We start from the raw sequence: 16,735 nt of genomic DNA on the forward strand, positions 1-16,735 counted from the left end.
ACCCAGGGCGCACTGGCTGACGGAGCCCAACCCCAGCGCCGAGGAGCTGTTCAGGATGGTGGGCGAGATCTTCATCTACTGGTCCAAGTCCCACGTGAGTCCCCGTCCGCCCTGGCCCTCCTTCCCACGACCCTCACTGCCCCGTCTGATCCTGACACTGCCTCCCCCACCAGAACTTTAAGCGTGAGGAGCAGAACTTTGTGGTCCAGAATGAGATCAACAACATGTCATTTCTGACTGCTGACAACAAGAGCAAAATGGCCAAGGTGGGTGCTTTGCTCTGAGAGCACGTAGCAGGGAGGGCGGGAGCACCCTCCAGGCCTTCCCACCTGACCTCTTCACCAGCTAGCCTTCCCTGCCCTGGCCACGTTCCCGCAGCCACCACAGCACCCCATCTCCCCCGCCTCATCTCCTCCCTCCTCCTCTGTCTTTTCCCTTCCCCCCATTTCTCTCTTCTTCCTCCATCTCCTCCCTCCTCCCCATCTCTCTCCTCCTCATCTCACTCCCTATCCCCCTCCTCCTATCCCCCTCCTCCCTATCTCTCCTCTCCCTCTTCCCCATGCCCTTCCTCTCCCTCTGCATCCCCCTCCTCCCATCCCCCTCCTCCCATCCCGCTCCTCCCTATCTCTCCTCTCCCTCCTCCCCATCCCTTCCCTCTCCTTCTTCCCCATGCCCTTCCTCTCCCTCCCCATCACCCTCCCCCCTCTCTCTCCTCCCCATCACCCTACTCCTATCTCTCTCCTCTCCTCCTTCCTCTCCATCTCCCTCCTCTCCCTCCTCCCCATCTCATCCTTTCTCTCCTCCTTCTTCCCCTCTCCTCCCACTTTCCCCTCCTCCATTCCTTCCCTCACCCCAATATCTTCCTCTCCCATCTCCTCATTATCCCATATGCCCCCTCTCCTCTACCCTTAACTTCTCAGCACTGCCTTCTTGAGGGGCCTAAAGACCAAACCCACCCACCCATTTCCACTCAGGGGCCGGAGATGCCCAGCTAGGGGCTGTGTGTCGGGCTGGGGCAAGGGGGCTGGGGTGGGGCCCACTTGAAGTTGGGCCTAGGGTTCTCTGAGGGGCCGGGGTAACCCTTCTTGTCTTTGTCTGCACCCTGACGAAGCAGGCAGGAGATGTACAGGTCAGCCCCACGCCTGGGACCTTCCGCATGCCTCTTGGCTTAATTCCCTCTTCTCCCCCACACCCTGGCTTCTGCATCCCCTCCAGAAAATTCCTGCCCCTGTTCCCCGCCCCTCGCCCTTGGCTCTCAGCCCCCATCCTTCTTCTCTCCCCCATCCCCACTCCCAACTACACATTCCCTTCCCAACGCTCAGCTTTTGCCAATTTAACTTTTTTTTTTAACTTTTGTTTAAAAAAAAAAATCTCTCAGCTTTCCTCAAAGCAGCGAAGCATTGTGGTCTGAGGTCACGGGGAATGGGAATGGGGTGGGAAAGGCACGCGCATGGTTGGGCTTAAGGCTTGGGCTCCGGAACCAGGCAGACTTGGGTTCAAATCCTGACCCTTGGCAGTTGGCTGTGCGACCTTAGTCAAGTGGCTTATTTTCTGAGCCTCGGACGGCATCTGGCCGGTGGCCCCCGGGGCCCCGGGGCTCTGCATGTGGTCTCAGCAGTGTCTGCCTCATACACAGGCCGTGCTCTGTATTGCGAGCCGGAGTGAATGTGGCTCCGGCCGAAGCTTGTCACTGGGGCTTCTCGTTGGCATGACTGGGGTGGCCCTGGCCCTGGGTCCGCACCCAAGGCTCCAGAACACGGCTGTGGGACTCTGTGCCCCGTGTTTCTGCTTCCAGACCTCTCTGGATCTCTCTTACATCTTCTGTCTTCCTGTCTCCTTGTCTGCCTGAGTCTCTCAGTGTCTCTCTTTTTCTCCCAACTTCTTTTGTCTCTTGAGACTCTTTACGGTTCTGCATCTTTATTTCATTCTGGGGACCTCACTCTTGGGATATCAAGTGTAGGGTTGCGCATGTTGTGGGGGAGGGGAGGTGCCGTACTGAAAGTTGTTAGGGGATTCTGGGAGAAGACTGCCAGAGGTTGGGAAAGGCCCAGAATTTGGGGAAATCTGGAATTTGGGATAGAGATTGGGAACTGGGGACAGAGGCTCGGTCTGGGAGGGTCTGGGGTGAGGGCTGGGGGCCTGAAGTGAAAGATCAGCAAGGTCTGGGGTGGAAATGGATGCGGGCTCTCAGATGGGGGAGGGGATGCCCGGCACCCAGGCTGCGGGCTGGAGCCCAGGCCGTGGACAATGGCACAGGTTGGGGCTGAGGCCTGGGGCCTGGGGCCTGGGGCCGGGCTGCTAGTCGGGCTGGTGCTGAGCCCCATGTCCCCACAGTCAGGTGGCTCGGACCAGGAACGCACGAAGAAGAAGCGCCGAGGGGACCGGTACTCTGTGCAGACGTCACTGATTGTGGCCACGCTCAAGAAGATGCTGCCCATCGGCCTGAACATGTGTGCACCCACTGACCAGGAGCTCATCGTGCAGGCCAAGAACCGCTACGCCCTGGTGCCTGCACAGCCCCGTTACGGGAACCTGCCAGCACCCTGCTCAGCACCCCACCAAGCCCCCAGGACCCTACTGAACCCCCAGGATCCCATTGGGAGTCCTCTCTTGGGACCCTAATGAATCTTTCTCCAGGACACTGAGGACTCATGGGATCCCCTGGGATGCCCTGAACCTTCCCCTAGGTTGCTGAGAATCCAGGGCTCTGCCCAATATCTTAGGATATTGGGCAAAGCCCTGGGACCTAAGGATCCTAATTGGAACCCCATCGAAACCCAGGAATATCATTAAGACCCCTGGGATCCAAGGACCATATTGAGCCTTCAAGGACCCTCCTGAACACCCTCCCCCAGAACCATGCCTAACCCGTTAGGACCCTGAAGGCCCCACCAGAGACACCATGAGCCCCCCTGAGACGCCTCTGAGTCCTCCACCAGGACCTCCCATTGGGACCCATTGAGTCCTCCATGATCCCACCGGCCCTCCCCTGAACCTCTGGGTCCACACTGAGCTCTCCAGCTCACCAGCTCTTTCCCTCAGGACCCTGCTGACCCTGCCCTCTGGGCTCTGTTGACTCTCAGGGTTCCAGTGAGCACTCTGATCTTAAGTATCCCCCAGGATCCTAATGGCTCCTTCCCCAGAACCACACCCAAACCTGTGATGTATCAGGATTCCTGAAATCAACTGATCCCACTCTCTGAACCCCCTGAGGCTCCAAGGAGGACTCTCAGGATCCCATGTACCCTTAGTATGGAATAGCATCCCCCATCCTTACCAGCCTCAGGGATCCTGAGAAGTCCTTCCAGGACCCTGCCCAAGACCCCTTGAGTCTCCCCAGGACTCTGCTAAACACCCTGACAACCTATTAACTCCTCTGGGGCCTCGAAGACCCCTGACTCCCCCTGGTATCACAAGCACCCTCTTTCCTGGAGCCCTAAAGTCTCCTCCCTTCAGGACCTCAATCTCCTCCTAGGACCTGCTGAGTCTTGCCAAGAACCCACGGAGCCCTCCAGGGCCCCTCTGACCCCTCAACTTGGTCTTTGAGGGCCCCTCTTCTCTGGGAATCCCCCCCGCTGACCCTTCTTTGGCCTCCATGAAAACCCTACTGGTGACTTGGTTGATCTGCCTGATTCCTCATGACCTCTGCTGATCTTGTTGTCTCCCTTATACTCCCCCCCCCACCTCCTTTGATCTTCAAAAACTCCCTGCCCATCTCGCAGCCCCACTTTGACCCTCCTCTGACCTCCAATAATCCCTCGGTGGCCTCATTTGACCTTTGAGGACATTCTCTCATCACTCCCTACCTCCACTCACATCCCCACAAGGCCCTTCTAATCCTTACTGTCTCTTCAACGTGCATCTGTGGCCTCTAGGACTCCCTTCTGACAATTCCTGACCATCGGACCCTTTCAGTTTCTCCCAGATGCCCCCCTCCCCACAAGCCTCTCGCCAGCTGCTGGGATGATGGGCCTGGAAGGGAAAGGGATGTGGGTTAAGGAGGATGCTGGGCCATCAGAGTGACCCAGTCTGGCCATGTCTCCCCAGAAAGACACAGATGAGGAGGTCCGGGAATATCTGCAGAACAACCTTCACCTTCAGGGAAAGGTACCCTCCTTAATCTGCAACCAAAAGGGGCACGTTAGGACAGTAGCAACAATAATAGCCAAGTATACTTACTCTGTACCAGGCAGGGTGAGAAGGACCTTAACGTGTACTCACCCACCGAATGAATGGTCAGAATGAATGGTCACGGCACCGAAAGGGGGGCGGGGCAGCCAGAGAAGCCCACCTCGAGCGAGCGGAGGGGCCCTCAGACGAGCCCGGCTGGGGACCCGGGAGCCAGCAGGGGGAGGGACCCTCACGCCGGCCGCCGTTCTTCCCTCCCGTCAGGTGGAAGGCTCCCCTTCTTTGCGCTGGCAGATGGCCCTGTACCGGGGCCTCCCGGGCCGTGAGGAGGACGCCGACGACCCCGAGAAGATCGTGCGCAGGGTGCAGGAGGTGTCTGCGGTGCTCTACCATCTGGAGCAGGTGGCTGGGCTGGAAGGGTCTTGGGAGGAGGCGGGGAGCTGGGGTCTCTGGGCGGGGCAAGGGGCGGGCCTTGAATCTGTGGGCGGGGTCTGAGGGTGAACCTTGGGTCTCTGGGCGGAGCCTGGAGTTAAACGCGAGGCTTTAGAAGGGAATTTGGGAACCCCAGGGGAAGGACCTGGTGCTTAGATCTCGGGCCTAGGGGCGGGGTCAGGGTCAGAATTCGGGGTCTAGAGTGGGGCCTGGTGAAGACGCCTTGACTCTGGGCAGGACCGTGGGTGGGTCTCTGGATGGTGACGGGCCTGGGTAGTGACCCTGGGCCTGTGGGCGGGCCTAGGACAGACATTTCGGTCTGGAAGCAAAGCCCAGGTTCGAACCTTGACTTTCTTGGTACGGCCGGGGAGTTCCTACAGCCTTGTTGAGTTGGGCCTGAATTTGGGCCTGGGCATAGATGGGCAGTTTCACCCAGGGGGTCTGGGGTAGGAATCAGATGGGGGTAGAGGCGGGGACATGACAGATTGCCGCCCGCGCCCCCCTCCCGCCCCCCCAGATCGAGCACCCTTACAAATCCAAGAAGGCCGTGTGGCACAAGCTCTTGTCCAAGCAGCGCCGGAGGGCGGTCGTTGCCTGTTTCCGCATGACCCCCCTGTACAACCTGCCCACGTAAGACCCCCAGGGTAGAAGGAAGCTTGAGGGGCGGTGGAGAAGGGCTGGCTGAGGAGGCGGGAGGACAGAATGCCGACTCGATGGGGCGTTGGGGAATGGTTGGGGAGGTAGATGTGTGGAAGGACAGAGGAGGCGTGGAGCGGGGATGGTCTCAGTGATGCCACACACCTCCTCCCCTCCCCCCCGCCACAGGCACCGTGCATGTAACATGTTCCTGGAGAGCTACAAGGCCGCATGGATCCTGACCGAAGACCACAGTTTTGAAGACCGCATGATAGATGACCTTTCAGTGAGCTGGGGCCTGCCTGGGAGCATAGGGGCAGGGCTGGATAGGGCTGGGGGTCAAGGCTGCTGGCTGCACATTTCCGGGGGTCGCCCTTCACCTTGAGGGGTATGGGGAGTGGTGGCCCCTGGCTTGGGTGCAGCATGTGGGGAAAGAGAGAAAATCCAGCCACAGCGGGGTTGTGTGTGTGTGTGGTGGGGGGGGGGGAAACAAGTGGGGACTCTAGAACCCCCTTTCCCAAGCCCCACCCCTCCCCTAGAAAGCTGGGGAGCAGGAGGAAGAGGAGGAGGAAGTGGAAGAGAAGAAGCCTGACCCCCTGCACCAGCTGGTCCTACACTTCAGCCGCACTGCCCTGACTGAAAAGAGGTGAGGACCACCCCCACCTCGGTCCTGGGGAAGGAATCTCTTCCTCCCCGCCCCTAGCAACCGCTCTGCTCCTCGAGGCAGACCCTGTGTGTCCTAGGGGAGCCCCACAGCCCATCCTTCCATGTCACTTTACGAGGACAGGCAGGGCCACCGTGGACCATTTTGCAGGCTGAGCACTTCACGAGGGCATCGCTTCTGAAGAGTTCACATCCTAGGCAATATCGGTGTAGGCTTGTCTGGATGAAAGTGTCTTGCTCAGACAAAATCAGTAAGTTACGAGAAAGAAATCAGCACGTCATAACAAATTTCCCATAGATGGAAAAAAGGAGAAGAGGGCTTTTTCTGATGCACACAAAAGCTTTGTACAGGCTAATGACAGTCTTGGGACTAAAACAAGGGTGCTGCTGGGAACAGTAGTAACAGGCAACATTTATCAAGTGCTTATTATGTGTCCGGCCCCGTGCTGGGCCCCTGACGTATCTACTCTCTCACTTAATCTTCGCACTACGAGACGGATACCACCGTCAGCTCCTTTTTGTGGATAAGGAAATAGAGGCATAGGGATTTATGTTTCACACATCCACGAAGTCAGGAGGGAGAAAGTCCAGGGCTGGGTGGCGGCACGATGGCAGATGGGGACCCGGGCTCTGTTTGGGCTTTCCACCCTGCCATTCTGACCTTTTGTCTTGTGGTCATAAGATGGATCGCTGAACTTCCAGACACGACCACATGCCAGGCAGAGAGAAAGAGAGAGCCTTTTTTTCCCTCTAAGCAAAATCAAGACCTTTTTTATCCAAGAAAAGGCGCTCTCCTTGGTGGGCTTCTGTACATCTCTCATCTGCCAGAATTCTGACATCAGGCCACCACCAGCTACACGGGACACTGGGACACTGAGCGTCCTGTTTTCCATCCTTTGGAAAGCCATGACTCTGGAGTTATATTATCCAGGGTTGAATCGCGGTACAAGCTGTGTGGCTTGGCCAAGAAGGATCTTTGTGCATCTGTAAAATGAGGCTAGTAGTATCTACCTAATAGGATTATTGTGAGGATTAATTTGTTAATACATATATAAAGCACTTAGAACAGGGACTAACTTAGAGTAAATATTCAATGGGTGTTGGCCGTTACTACTACTATTATTATTATTATTATTATTTTTGCTGAGGAGACCCAAGAAGGTCATAGTGGTCAAATGAACCAACAGGTGGCAAAATGGCCCTAGAAGCTCCAGGTGTCCATCACATCATTTTGGCAACCCCAGTGGAAAGGGAGCACATCTACCAATAGTTCCAGCAAGACTCCCAGAACGAGTTCCAGTGGACCAGCATGAATCCCATAACCATCTCGTATCTATTTATTATGGTGGCCAAGCAGATCGAAAATGCCAACTGGCTCATCCTCAGTCACACGCCCACTCTGGCCGTGGACAGTCTCTCCCACCCAAACCACACAGCCTGAGCGTGGCTCTCCAAAGGAAAACCGGAAGCTGTTATGAGATGGGGGCCCTCTCCACCAGGTCCTGACTCTCTCCTCCCTTACTTCCTCAGCAAACTGGACGAGGATTACCTGTATATGGCGTATGCCGACATCATGGCAAAGGTGAGGCCCTGCCCCCATCCCCCAGGCCAGGCTCCCTTCTCCCCAGCTGCAGTGCCTGTCCACTGACAGGGCTGGGGGTGAACTGGGGTGTCTGCCCTGTTCACCGCCATCCCTAACTGATGCCCCATCCCCAGAGCTGCCACTTGGAGGAGGGAGGGGAGAACGGTGAAGCCGAAGAAGAGGAAGTTGAGGTTTCCTTTGAGGTAGGTGGGATCAGGAGGTCCCTGAGAAAAGGGATAAGGGACCCTGCCTTCGGTCATTCCTCATTCATTCAGCCTGTGTTCACAGAGTGGTGCTCTGGGCCCAGCCCTGTGCTAGGTGATGTTGGGGACACGGCAATGACTCAGTTTACTGGCAAGACAGATACATCGAGCAGACAGCAACAATATTCATGGTGGTGATGAGGGAAGCTCCAGGCAGAGGGGTCAGGGTCGGGGAATCCAAAGAAGCTCAGGGAGACATGGCGGGGGGGGGGAGTTTAGGGGACTGTGGAAGCCCAAGCAAGGTGCCTGACCCACCCTGTGGGGGAAGGGTGTCAGGGAGGGCTTCTCAGAGGAGAGGATGTCTGAGCAGGAGGATAAAAGGAGTGTGCCAGATGAAGAAAAGGAGAAAGGTGTTTCAGATCGGGGGAACAGCATGTGCAAAGGCCAGGCAGTGAGAAAGAGCTGGTAAACACGCAGCTGACCCATCCATTCATCATTAAGGCAGTCAGTAAGCATTTCCCCGAGTTTCTTAACCGTGTTTCTGCCAGGGTCCCTTTCGGCATCTGGTGAAGCCTCTCTTAGAAGTATGTTTTTAAATGTATAAAATGAATTCATAGCAGAGGAAACAAGCATATTGAAAGAACCATCAAAATATTGTTTCAAAAATTGTAAGACAGTCATAACTGCCTTTAGGGTTAGGGTTAGGCATCCTTCAAATGACACGATTTCACAGTGGGGCCAGTAGCTACAGTAACTGATGAGTAATGAACATAAGCAGTGTTTTAAGATGGCTGCAAAAATAACGCGGCATGGAAACATCTGTGGTTCTTCTTGGTGACACAACCATGGGTTCTAATATTGCTATGATTTATAATGGAAGGAAATGCTCCGTTTCAGTCAGAGGGCAGTAAACACAAAAATATAATTTTTCCCCTGTTCAGGGCCCCCTTGGGGGTCCACGTGTGGGTCCAGGTTAAGATTGCTCCGTGTCTGGCCCCGCACTGAGCACAAGAGACAAATCGTGGACTTCAGTCCCAAGGGATAGAGGGAGTTCACAATTAAAGAAATGAGGTGTGGGGACGCCTGGGTGGCTCAGTCGGTTAAGTGTCTGATTTCGGCTCAGGTCATGATCTCGCGGTTCTGTGAGTTCGAGCCCCCACCTCGGGCTCTCTGCTGGCAGCTTGGAGCCTGCTCCAGATCCTCTGTCTCCCTCTCTGCCCTTCCCCAGCTTGCGCATGCGCTCTCTCTCACATTTTAACAAACGTTTTAAAAATTAAAAAAAAAAAAAAAAGAAATTAGGTGTGGTTGGAGCAGGGAGGGTCAGGGTGAGGGATGAGTCTGTGAGGGGGAAAGGCTGGCTGGTGAGCCTGGACTCACTAGGCGCCACGGGCCTGGCTCTGCCGCAGGAGAAAGAGATGGAGAAGCAGAGGCTCCTGTACCAGCAGGCGCGGCTGCACAACCGGGGAGCCGCGGAGATGGTGCTCCAGATGATCAGCGCCTGCAAAGGTGCCCTCGTGCAGGCCCTCCTCCCGAGCACACGCATCCTGTCCCCACTCCCCGGGGACCCCGGGGCACCCTCGCCCACCCCACATGCCTGTGCTTTGCACGCCAGCGCTCACACATTCCACTTGCCTCGCGATGTCTCACCCGTCCCTCGCCCTGGCATGCTACTCCCCCCCGCCACTTCTCCCACGTACCCTGGGATGGCTGTTTTCTGGTGGGTGGAGAACAGTGCTCTCAAACTGAGCGGACCCTCTTATGCGACCCTCCGTCCCCCCCGCAGGAGAGACGGGCGCCATGGTGTCCTCCACCCTGAAGCTGGGCATCTCCATCCTAAATGGAGGCAATGCTGATGTGCAACAGGTAACAGGAGAAGGGATTTGGGAAGAGGGCTAAGAGGGGTGGGAGGTTCCTGTGTGACTCCCAGCTCCTCCTCCCCGCCCACCCCTTCTGTAGAAAATGCTGGATTATCTGAAGGACAAGAAGGAAGTTGGCTTCTTCCAGAGTATCCAGGCGCTGATGCAAACATGCAGGTAGGGTCTAGGGGACATCTTTCAGTCACGCTCTTTGCAGTTGCTGTGCCCCCACTCGGTACCACCGCCAGGAACAGAGGCCCACTCAAACTAGCTCAAATACCAGGGAGCTGATTATCATAACAGTAGCGAGAGGCTTTAAGAATGAACAGTTGGAGGGGCTCCTGGGTGGCTCAGTTGGTTAAGCATCCAACTTCAGCGTGGGTCATGATCTTGGTTTCATGACTCTTGGTTTCAGCTCAAGTCATGGTCTCACGGTTGCTAGGTTCGAGGCCCGCATCGGGTTAACAGTGCAGAGCCTGCTGGGGATTCTTTCTCTCCCTCTCTCTCTGCCTCTCCCCTCCTCATGCTGTGTCTCTCTCTCAAAATAAATAAGTAAACTTCAAAAAAAAAAAAAAAAATGAACGAACAGCTGAAGCCGAAAGCTTGTGGAGAATTCAAGGGGCACTGAAACAGCAGGGAACTGGGGCTCTCTCTGATGACCCCTATTAACTTGACTACTACCTCTGCCTTTGTTCTCTTCTGGCAACTGACTCCTCCCCTCCCCCACCAGCTTTGCTAATTGAGGGTTTCTGTTTCCTCCCGATTTCAACTTGTGCATATTTCATCCTGGCCCCACCTTACTTGTGAGCTGCGGCCACATGGCTTCTTCCAGTTCTGTTTCTGCTTCCTCTCGATGATTTCAGCTCATTCCTGGTTTACTGTGGCCCTCCACTCGCTAACGGCAGGGTGGGGTGGGGGTGGGGGCGTTGCAGGGCTCTGAAAGAGGGCAGAGGCCTCAGCCCATCTTCCCCATCTTTCCTTCCACCTCCCCCGCCCCTCGCACAGCGTCCTGGATCTCAACGCCTTCGAGAGACAGAACAAGGCAGAGGGGCTGGGCATGGTGAACGAGGATGGAACCGGTGAGGCCCTCTCTTGGGCTTCCCTCTCCTGGGACATCCTCCTCCTTCGGGATCGCCCCCTCGCCCACATTGCCCAAAGCTCCCTTCCTCCAAGACTCCTCCGCTCCACAACCATCCCCAAGCTCCACCCCCACCCCACCTCCCACCTCCTGTGCAGTGGTCCCCAGTCCTGCCCCCACATTCCTCCCGGGTCTCCCTCCTCGGGGTCCCCACCCTTGGCTGTCCTTCTGTCCTGTGTTCTCTCACCCATCACCACACCGACCCCCGCCCTCCACGTGCCCCAAGTCTCCCACCCTGGTTGCTGTTCTCATTAATGTCCCTAATCCGGGTTAATCGAGTCTCCTCTTTGCCGTGTTGTGACGTGTCTAACTTTTCTGCCCTGATCCTCGCCTCCTGCCCCTCCACCTCTACTTGTACACCTGTTTTTCTCTTCCCTCTTCTTTCTCTCCCTCCGCTTTTACCTTCATTTCCTACTCTTCCTTGGTTCCATCTGTCTCCTTATCGGTCTGATTCTCTGTGGTTGTTCCTCTCTTCGTGTCGATGTCTTCTTCATCTCTGACTGTGTCACTGTTTTTCTGTGTTTGTCTCTGTCTCCTTCCTGTCTCTTTTTTTCCCTCTTTTTTCCTGCTTCCTCCTCCCATCCTGTTGGCTGCCCCAGTCATCAACCGCCAGAACGGTAATTCCCCCAGCCCATTCCCCTTGCTATGCTGCTGCACCCCTCCCTTCTAACCCCCAACCGCCCCCCTCCACCTGGGGGCTGAGGATCTGGGACATCCAGGGAGGGAGGAACCCCTCAGCGATTTATCCCGCCGGCATTAAGTCTTGAGATCAGGGGTCCAGAGACCAAGATTCGGGTCCCAGGTTAGCCACTGACAATACCCGAGACTAAGAACAAGTCTCTTCCCTTCTATAAGCCTCAGTTTCCCCATGTGTAAAATAGAAGCTAGAGAAGATGGCAAAGATCCCTTTCCAGCTGGATGTTCTCAGACTTCCAGACCCAGATTCGCAGTCCCGGGGTGGGGTAATCCCCACTCCCACCTACCCCGCTCTCTGCGCCCGCGACCCCAGATTGGTCAAGTCTGCGGTTCCCATACACCAACCGGATTGGTTGCCCCCAGCATCCACTCTGATTGGTGTGCGTGCCTCCTCTGCGCCTGCTCTGGTTGGCCCATCCCTGTCTAGCCTCCCTTTCTCTCTTCCCTCCTCTAGAGCCCACAGTGACTGGCTTCTTTCAGATGCCCATTCTGATTGGCCCATGTTTACACGCCCCTCCCCCGCATCTCCTGGATTGGCTGATTTCAAGGCATCTGAGCCAATTGGCTGGCTTTGGATCCCACTCCCTGCCCAATCCCCTCCTGCTCAGAGCCTTTGCATGAAATTGACTCCAATCCCCTTAATCCATTAACTCCGCCCTCCGTGGCCCTGGATGGGGGCTGAGGGAGATACCAGCTGCCTGAACTTCTGCTGGATAGGCAGACATTCCCAGACGGCACACAAGTGGTGACGTCAGAGGAACACAGATATTTAGAAAGACACTTGAGGCCCCAGCTTCATGACTCAGGACCCTTCAGGTCTTCATTTGCTGATGCCTCTGAAATCGGGACCCCCTGGTGTCATGGATGCCCGTGGCCCTCACAGTGTCTTTGAAGTGGCGGCTGCTCCTCCCTGCGCACCCGTGCTTTGTGCATGCGTGTGCTGTGTGCAAGGGCCGTGTGCATGTGTGCGCTCTCCCCTGACACATCTGACACTTTCTGGGCCCTGCCCCCCCTCTTCCACCCAGGAGAGAAGGTCATGGCAGACGATGAGTTCACCCAAGATCTGTTCCGTTTTCTGCAATTGCTCTGCGAGGGGCACAATAATGGTGAGGAGGAGGGGCGGGTGGGAGAGTGGATGAAGAGGAGGCCAGGGTTTGGGGTCAGTCTAGAAGGGTTGCCTGAGTTAAACTCCAGGGCCCTCCCTCCTTATCAGAGGTGGCCTCACCACTCGCCCTGGCCCCGATTGTCCTCCATCCTCTATTTTCAGCCATTATCAAGCCCTGCCCACCCACCTTCCTAAATCGCTCTTGAATTTCTGGAATCTAGCCCCTTTGCTACACTTTCACCTCTTCTAGCCAGTCCAAATTCCCCAAAAGAAATCTGCCCCAAACCTGCCTGCCCCCAGATCAGTTTGCCCAAATGAGCAATTAGCCACATGACATTTTTCCACAGGCATTTTGCAGCAGCTGCCAGAGTTAAGTAGATGCAGTAGATTTCCATACTTTGGTTTGGGGGGGGGGGGGGGGAATCACATGGCATTTAAAAATGCGTTTATTAGAATCACTTCTTAATTTCACTTCTAAAATACTCTGCCAGGTGGAAGGCCTTACAGATCCTTTCCTAACTTAAACTAGAGTTTCCCCAACTTTTTTTCTGGTTCAGGCGGTTTAACCAGATCAAGGCTGACACAGCAAGCTAGTGAAACATACATAGCTCACAGCCTTAAAGGGACCATCAAACTTCTGTACAGCAAACTTTCTACCCAATGCCATTTCCTATAACAAATATGCAAGTCTCAGGGTTGTGGTTGTGATACTTAGCAGGTAATTGTGAAACCACAGACTGCCCAGAAACTAAGCTTCATGACAAGAATGGAAGTAATCATGAATCTAACTTCCATAGAACCTGCATCCCATTTGCTAATGTTCGTGAAGGTAACTCATATGTAAATTTCTTTAATCCACACTCTTCTCTGTTCAAACAAAGGATAAAGCAGGATCCATTGCTCTGCATTCTCAAAAGCTCTTATGTCCACAGCCAGTTTTTCTTCAAGGTTCATGAAATACCTTTGTGCCACGTGACTAGGACTTTCTTTAATCGTAACTAAGGTGGAGTCAGTCTTTGGGGTTTTAATTTTTTTTTTCAACGTTTTTTTATTTATTTTTGGGACAGAGAGAGACAGAGCATGAACGGGGGAGGGGCAGAGAGAGAGGGAGACACAGAATCGGAAACAGGCTCCAGGCTCTGAGCCATCAGCCCAGAGCCTGACTCGGGGCTCGAACTCACGGACCGCGAGATCGTGACCTGGCTGAAGTCGGACGCTTAACCGACTGCGCCACCCAGGCGCCCCAGTCTTTGGGGTTTTAAATGAATTTTATTCCCTGGATCTATGATTATTTGGAAACGAGAAGGTGCTAAAGGGAGGAATTCCTCTCCCCTACCAAATTTACAAGCCAGTCCTCTGCATAAATTCGTGGATCCATTAACTAGCCCAATCAAATAAACATTTGAAATATCTTTCAAATCTCAGGTGCCTCGCATGTCTTGAGTATTTGGTGCCATTCGAAGTAGACAACAGGTTCTTCTCTTGTACATGTCTGAGACTATGTTCTTGGTTGACAGCTTTTTACGGGAGAGGGGAGCTGTATATGTGAACATTTAGGCATATAGCCCAGTTGAAATTAACACAAAGGAGTTAGAAAACATATACATTTGCTTCCAAAATATTGAATATTTGAGCATAATCTTCATCTACAGTGTGAAACCAGGCAAAATGGTTTATGAAATAGAAGTGATTATGATACAGCAATTATGAAATAGATGTCAGATGGACAGTAAAACTTTGGGGGGGAAAAACCTTTCAAGGGCTGGTAAAGCCATCCTGTGCAATATGACGTTGCCATGAACGTGCAAAGGACTTAGCTGAAGTTTGTTTTCATTGCCTTCACAATTTGATGAATTGATCATTTGGCAAATGGGTCTACAGAGGTGGTTCTCCAACTTAAGAGGGCCTCAGAATCACCTCGAGGCCTTGTTAAAATACAGATTTGAGGGCTCCGCCCCAGATTCTCTGATTTAGTAGTTCTGGGATGGAGTCCAGTAATTCTTGTCTCTGACAAGTTCCCAGGAGATGCTGAGGCTACCGGTCTGGGACCCACACTTTGAGAATCACTGCTCCAAAGTGCAGCCGTTAACCTCAGCACTCTTTAAGGCTCTTTAAGAACAGCTAATGTTTATTGAGCACTCCTACCAGATGGCTATCCTAATTTTTTTTTTAATTTGGAAAAAGCATTTATTTATTTATTTTGGAAGAGAGAGAGGGGTGCCTGTGTGGCTCATTCGGTAAAGCGTCCAACTTCAGCTCAGGTCATGATCTCGCGGTTTGTGAGTTCCAGCCCCATGTTGGGCTCTGTGCTGACAACTCAGAGCCTGGAACCTGCTTCCGATTCTGTGTCCCTCTCTCGCTCTGCCCCAACCCCGCTCCTGCTCTTTCTCTCTCTCTCTCTCTTTCAAGAATAAATAAAACATTAAAAATTTTTAAAAGAGAGAGAGAGCGCAGTGTAAGTGGGGGGAGAGAGAGAGAGAGAGAGAGAGAGAGAGAGAGAATGAATCCCAAGCAGGCTCCACGCCGTCAGCACAAAACCCGATGCGGGACTCCATCTCACAAACGGTGAGATCATGACCTGAGCCAAAATCAAGAGTCAGACGCTTAATTGACTGAGCCACCCGGGCACCACTGTCCTAAGTTTTTTATGTACGCCAAAGCATTAAAAATTCACAAGAGCTCCATAAAGTAGGGTGTGCTGTAACCACCATGTTACATATGGGGGAACTGAGGCACAGTCTGTGCCACACATAGGGATTCAATAACTTGCCTGAGGTCACACAGCTGGGAATTCATACAGCCCACTCCTACTTACCTTTCCTGCCTCAGTGGAGGTCCCTTCCCCCAGGGAGCCTTCCTTGATTACGTCGTCATCAGCTGAGTTAGACATCTCCTCTGGGCGACTGCAGCCGCCTAGGTTTCCCACCTCACAACCCTGATCATTCTGCTCGGTATTCCCCACCACCACCACCCCTACGACCCATGAACCCATGTTTATAATTATTATTATTACTAACTTCTCAACCGCAACCAAAATAGAGAGAATGGTCTAATAAATGGTACCCATCACTCAGCTGTAGCAGTTATCAGCTTTTTGCCATAGAAGAATGTTTTTCAAATAGTGGGAACCAATGCACCAGAGGGTTGTGAATCCGTGTATTTCAGAGGCTCTCATCTGAATTCCACGCTGATATGCCTGGGGAGCATATTTTTAAAATACACTAAAGCCCGGTGTTCATTCACCCTGAGAGATTGTAATTTAATTGGTCTAGGGTTGGGGCTTGAGCAGGGGGACTTTGAAAAGCCTCCAGGTGATTCTAACATGCAGCCAAGGTTGAGAGATTGAGGACTACGAATGTAGTGAGTTAAGATAATTTTTTAAAATATAATTTATTGGCAAGTTGGCTAACATACAGTGTATACAGTGTGCTCTTGGTTTGGGGGGGGTAGATTCCCGTGATTCATCGCTTACATACAACACCCTGTGCTCATCCCAAGAAGTGCCCTCCTCAATGCCCATCACCCATTTTCCCTTCTCCCTCACCCTCCACCATCAACCTTCAGTTTGTCCTCTGTATTTAAGTCTCTTATGGTTTGCCTCCCTCTCTGTTTGAAACTATTTTTTCTCCTTCTCGAGATCAGAATTCTTTTGTAGGTAACTAGACTAGCACAGGACAAAAAATACCAGAATACATAGCACATGTGTGAGTATGTGAAACTTCTGTTTTGCGTATATGTGGATATAATTTCAGTTTAAACACATGTACTGGGTTTTAATGTAAAATGGTTCCCCTACTGTAAGTTGCAGTCAGAAAAGATTGAAAAGTTACTACACAAGAATATAAACTTCACAAGGGCAGGGACTTTTTCTTTTACTGCTGTATTCCCAGGGCCCAGAACAGTGCCTGGCACATCATAAATGCTCGATAAACTTGTAGTACCGAAGAATAAGTGGCCAATCTCCATCTCACATTAGCAGATAGTATGTACTCAATAAATAGATACTGAGGGGAGCCTGGGTGGCTCAGTCGGTTGAGCATCCGACTTCGGCTCAGGTCATGATCTCGTGGTCCGTGAGTTTGAGCCCCGCATCGGGCTCTGTGCTGACAGCTCAAAGCCTGGAGCCTGCTTCGGATTCTGTGTCTCCCTCTCTCTGCCCCTCCCCTCCTCATGCTCTGTCTCTCTCTCTCTCTCTCTCTCTCTCTGTGTCAAAAATAAATAAACGTTAAAAATAAGTAAATAGATAGATATTGAACAAATATACAAAAGAAATGGCAGATATTTATCTCTTCTGGC

The 16,735-nt window shown here is 53.2% G+C and overlaps 1 protein-coding gene across 2 annotated transcripts in view; it reads left to right on the top strand.

Annotated features, from left to right (window-relative positions):
• Positions 1-16,735, top strand: part of RYR1 (ryanodine receptor 1) — a 116,684-nt gene that overhangs the window by 66,184 nt on the left and 33,765 nt on the right. The window contains exons 68-83 of one of the 2 annotated variants that reach the window (XM_053209974.1): positions 7-94; positions 174-266; positions 2,335-2,505; positions 4,048-4,107; positions 4,393-4,530; positions 5,078-5,190; positions 5,386-5,482; positions 5,736-5,842; positions 7,390-7,441; positions 7,576-7,644; positions 9,051-9,150; positions 9,428-9,507; positions 9,601-9,677; positions 10,506-10,579; positions 11,238-11,255; positions 12,360-12,440. In XM_053209974.1, the coding sequence (XP_053065949.1) occupies positions 7-94; positions 174-266; positions 2,335-2,505; positions 4,048-4,107; positions 4,393-4,530; positions 5,078-5,190; positions 5,386-5,482; positions 5,736-5,842; positions 7,390-7,441; positions 7,576-7,644; positions 9,051-9,150; positions 9,428-9,507; positions 9,601-9,677; positions 10,506-10,579; positions 11,238-11,255; positions 12,360-12,440 (1,418 nt within the window). The remainder of the gene's footprint in view (positions 1-6; positions 95-173; positions 267-2,334; positions 2,506-4,047; positions 4,108-4,392; positions 4,531-5,077; positions 5,191-5,385; positions 5,483-5,735; positions 5,843-7,389; positions 7,442-7,575; positions 7,645-9,050; positions 9,151-9,427; positions 9,508-9,600; positions 9,678-10,505; positions 10,580-11,237; positions 11,256-12,359; positions 12,441-16,735) is intronic. The other variant, XM_053209975.1, reaches the window with a different exon arrangement.

The sequence above is a fragment of the Acinonyx jubatus genome, chromosome E2 (assembly GCF_027475565.1).
Source record: "Acinonyx jubatus isolate Ajub_Pintada_27869175 chromosome E2, VMU_Ajub_asm_v1.0, whole genome shotgun sequence".
Classification (NCBI taxonomy): domain Eukaryota; kingdom Metazoa; phylum Chordata; class Mammalia; order Carnivora; family Felidae; genus Acinonyx; species Acinonyx jubatus.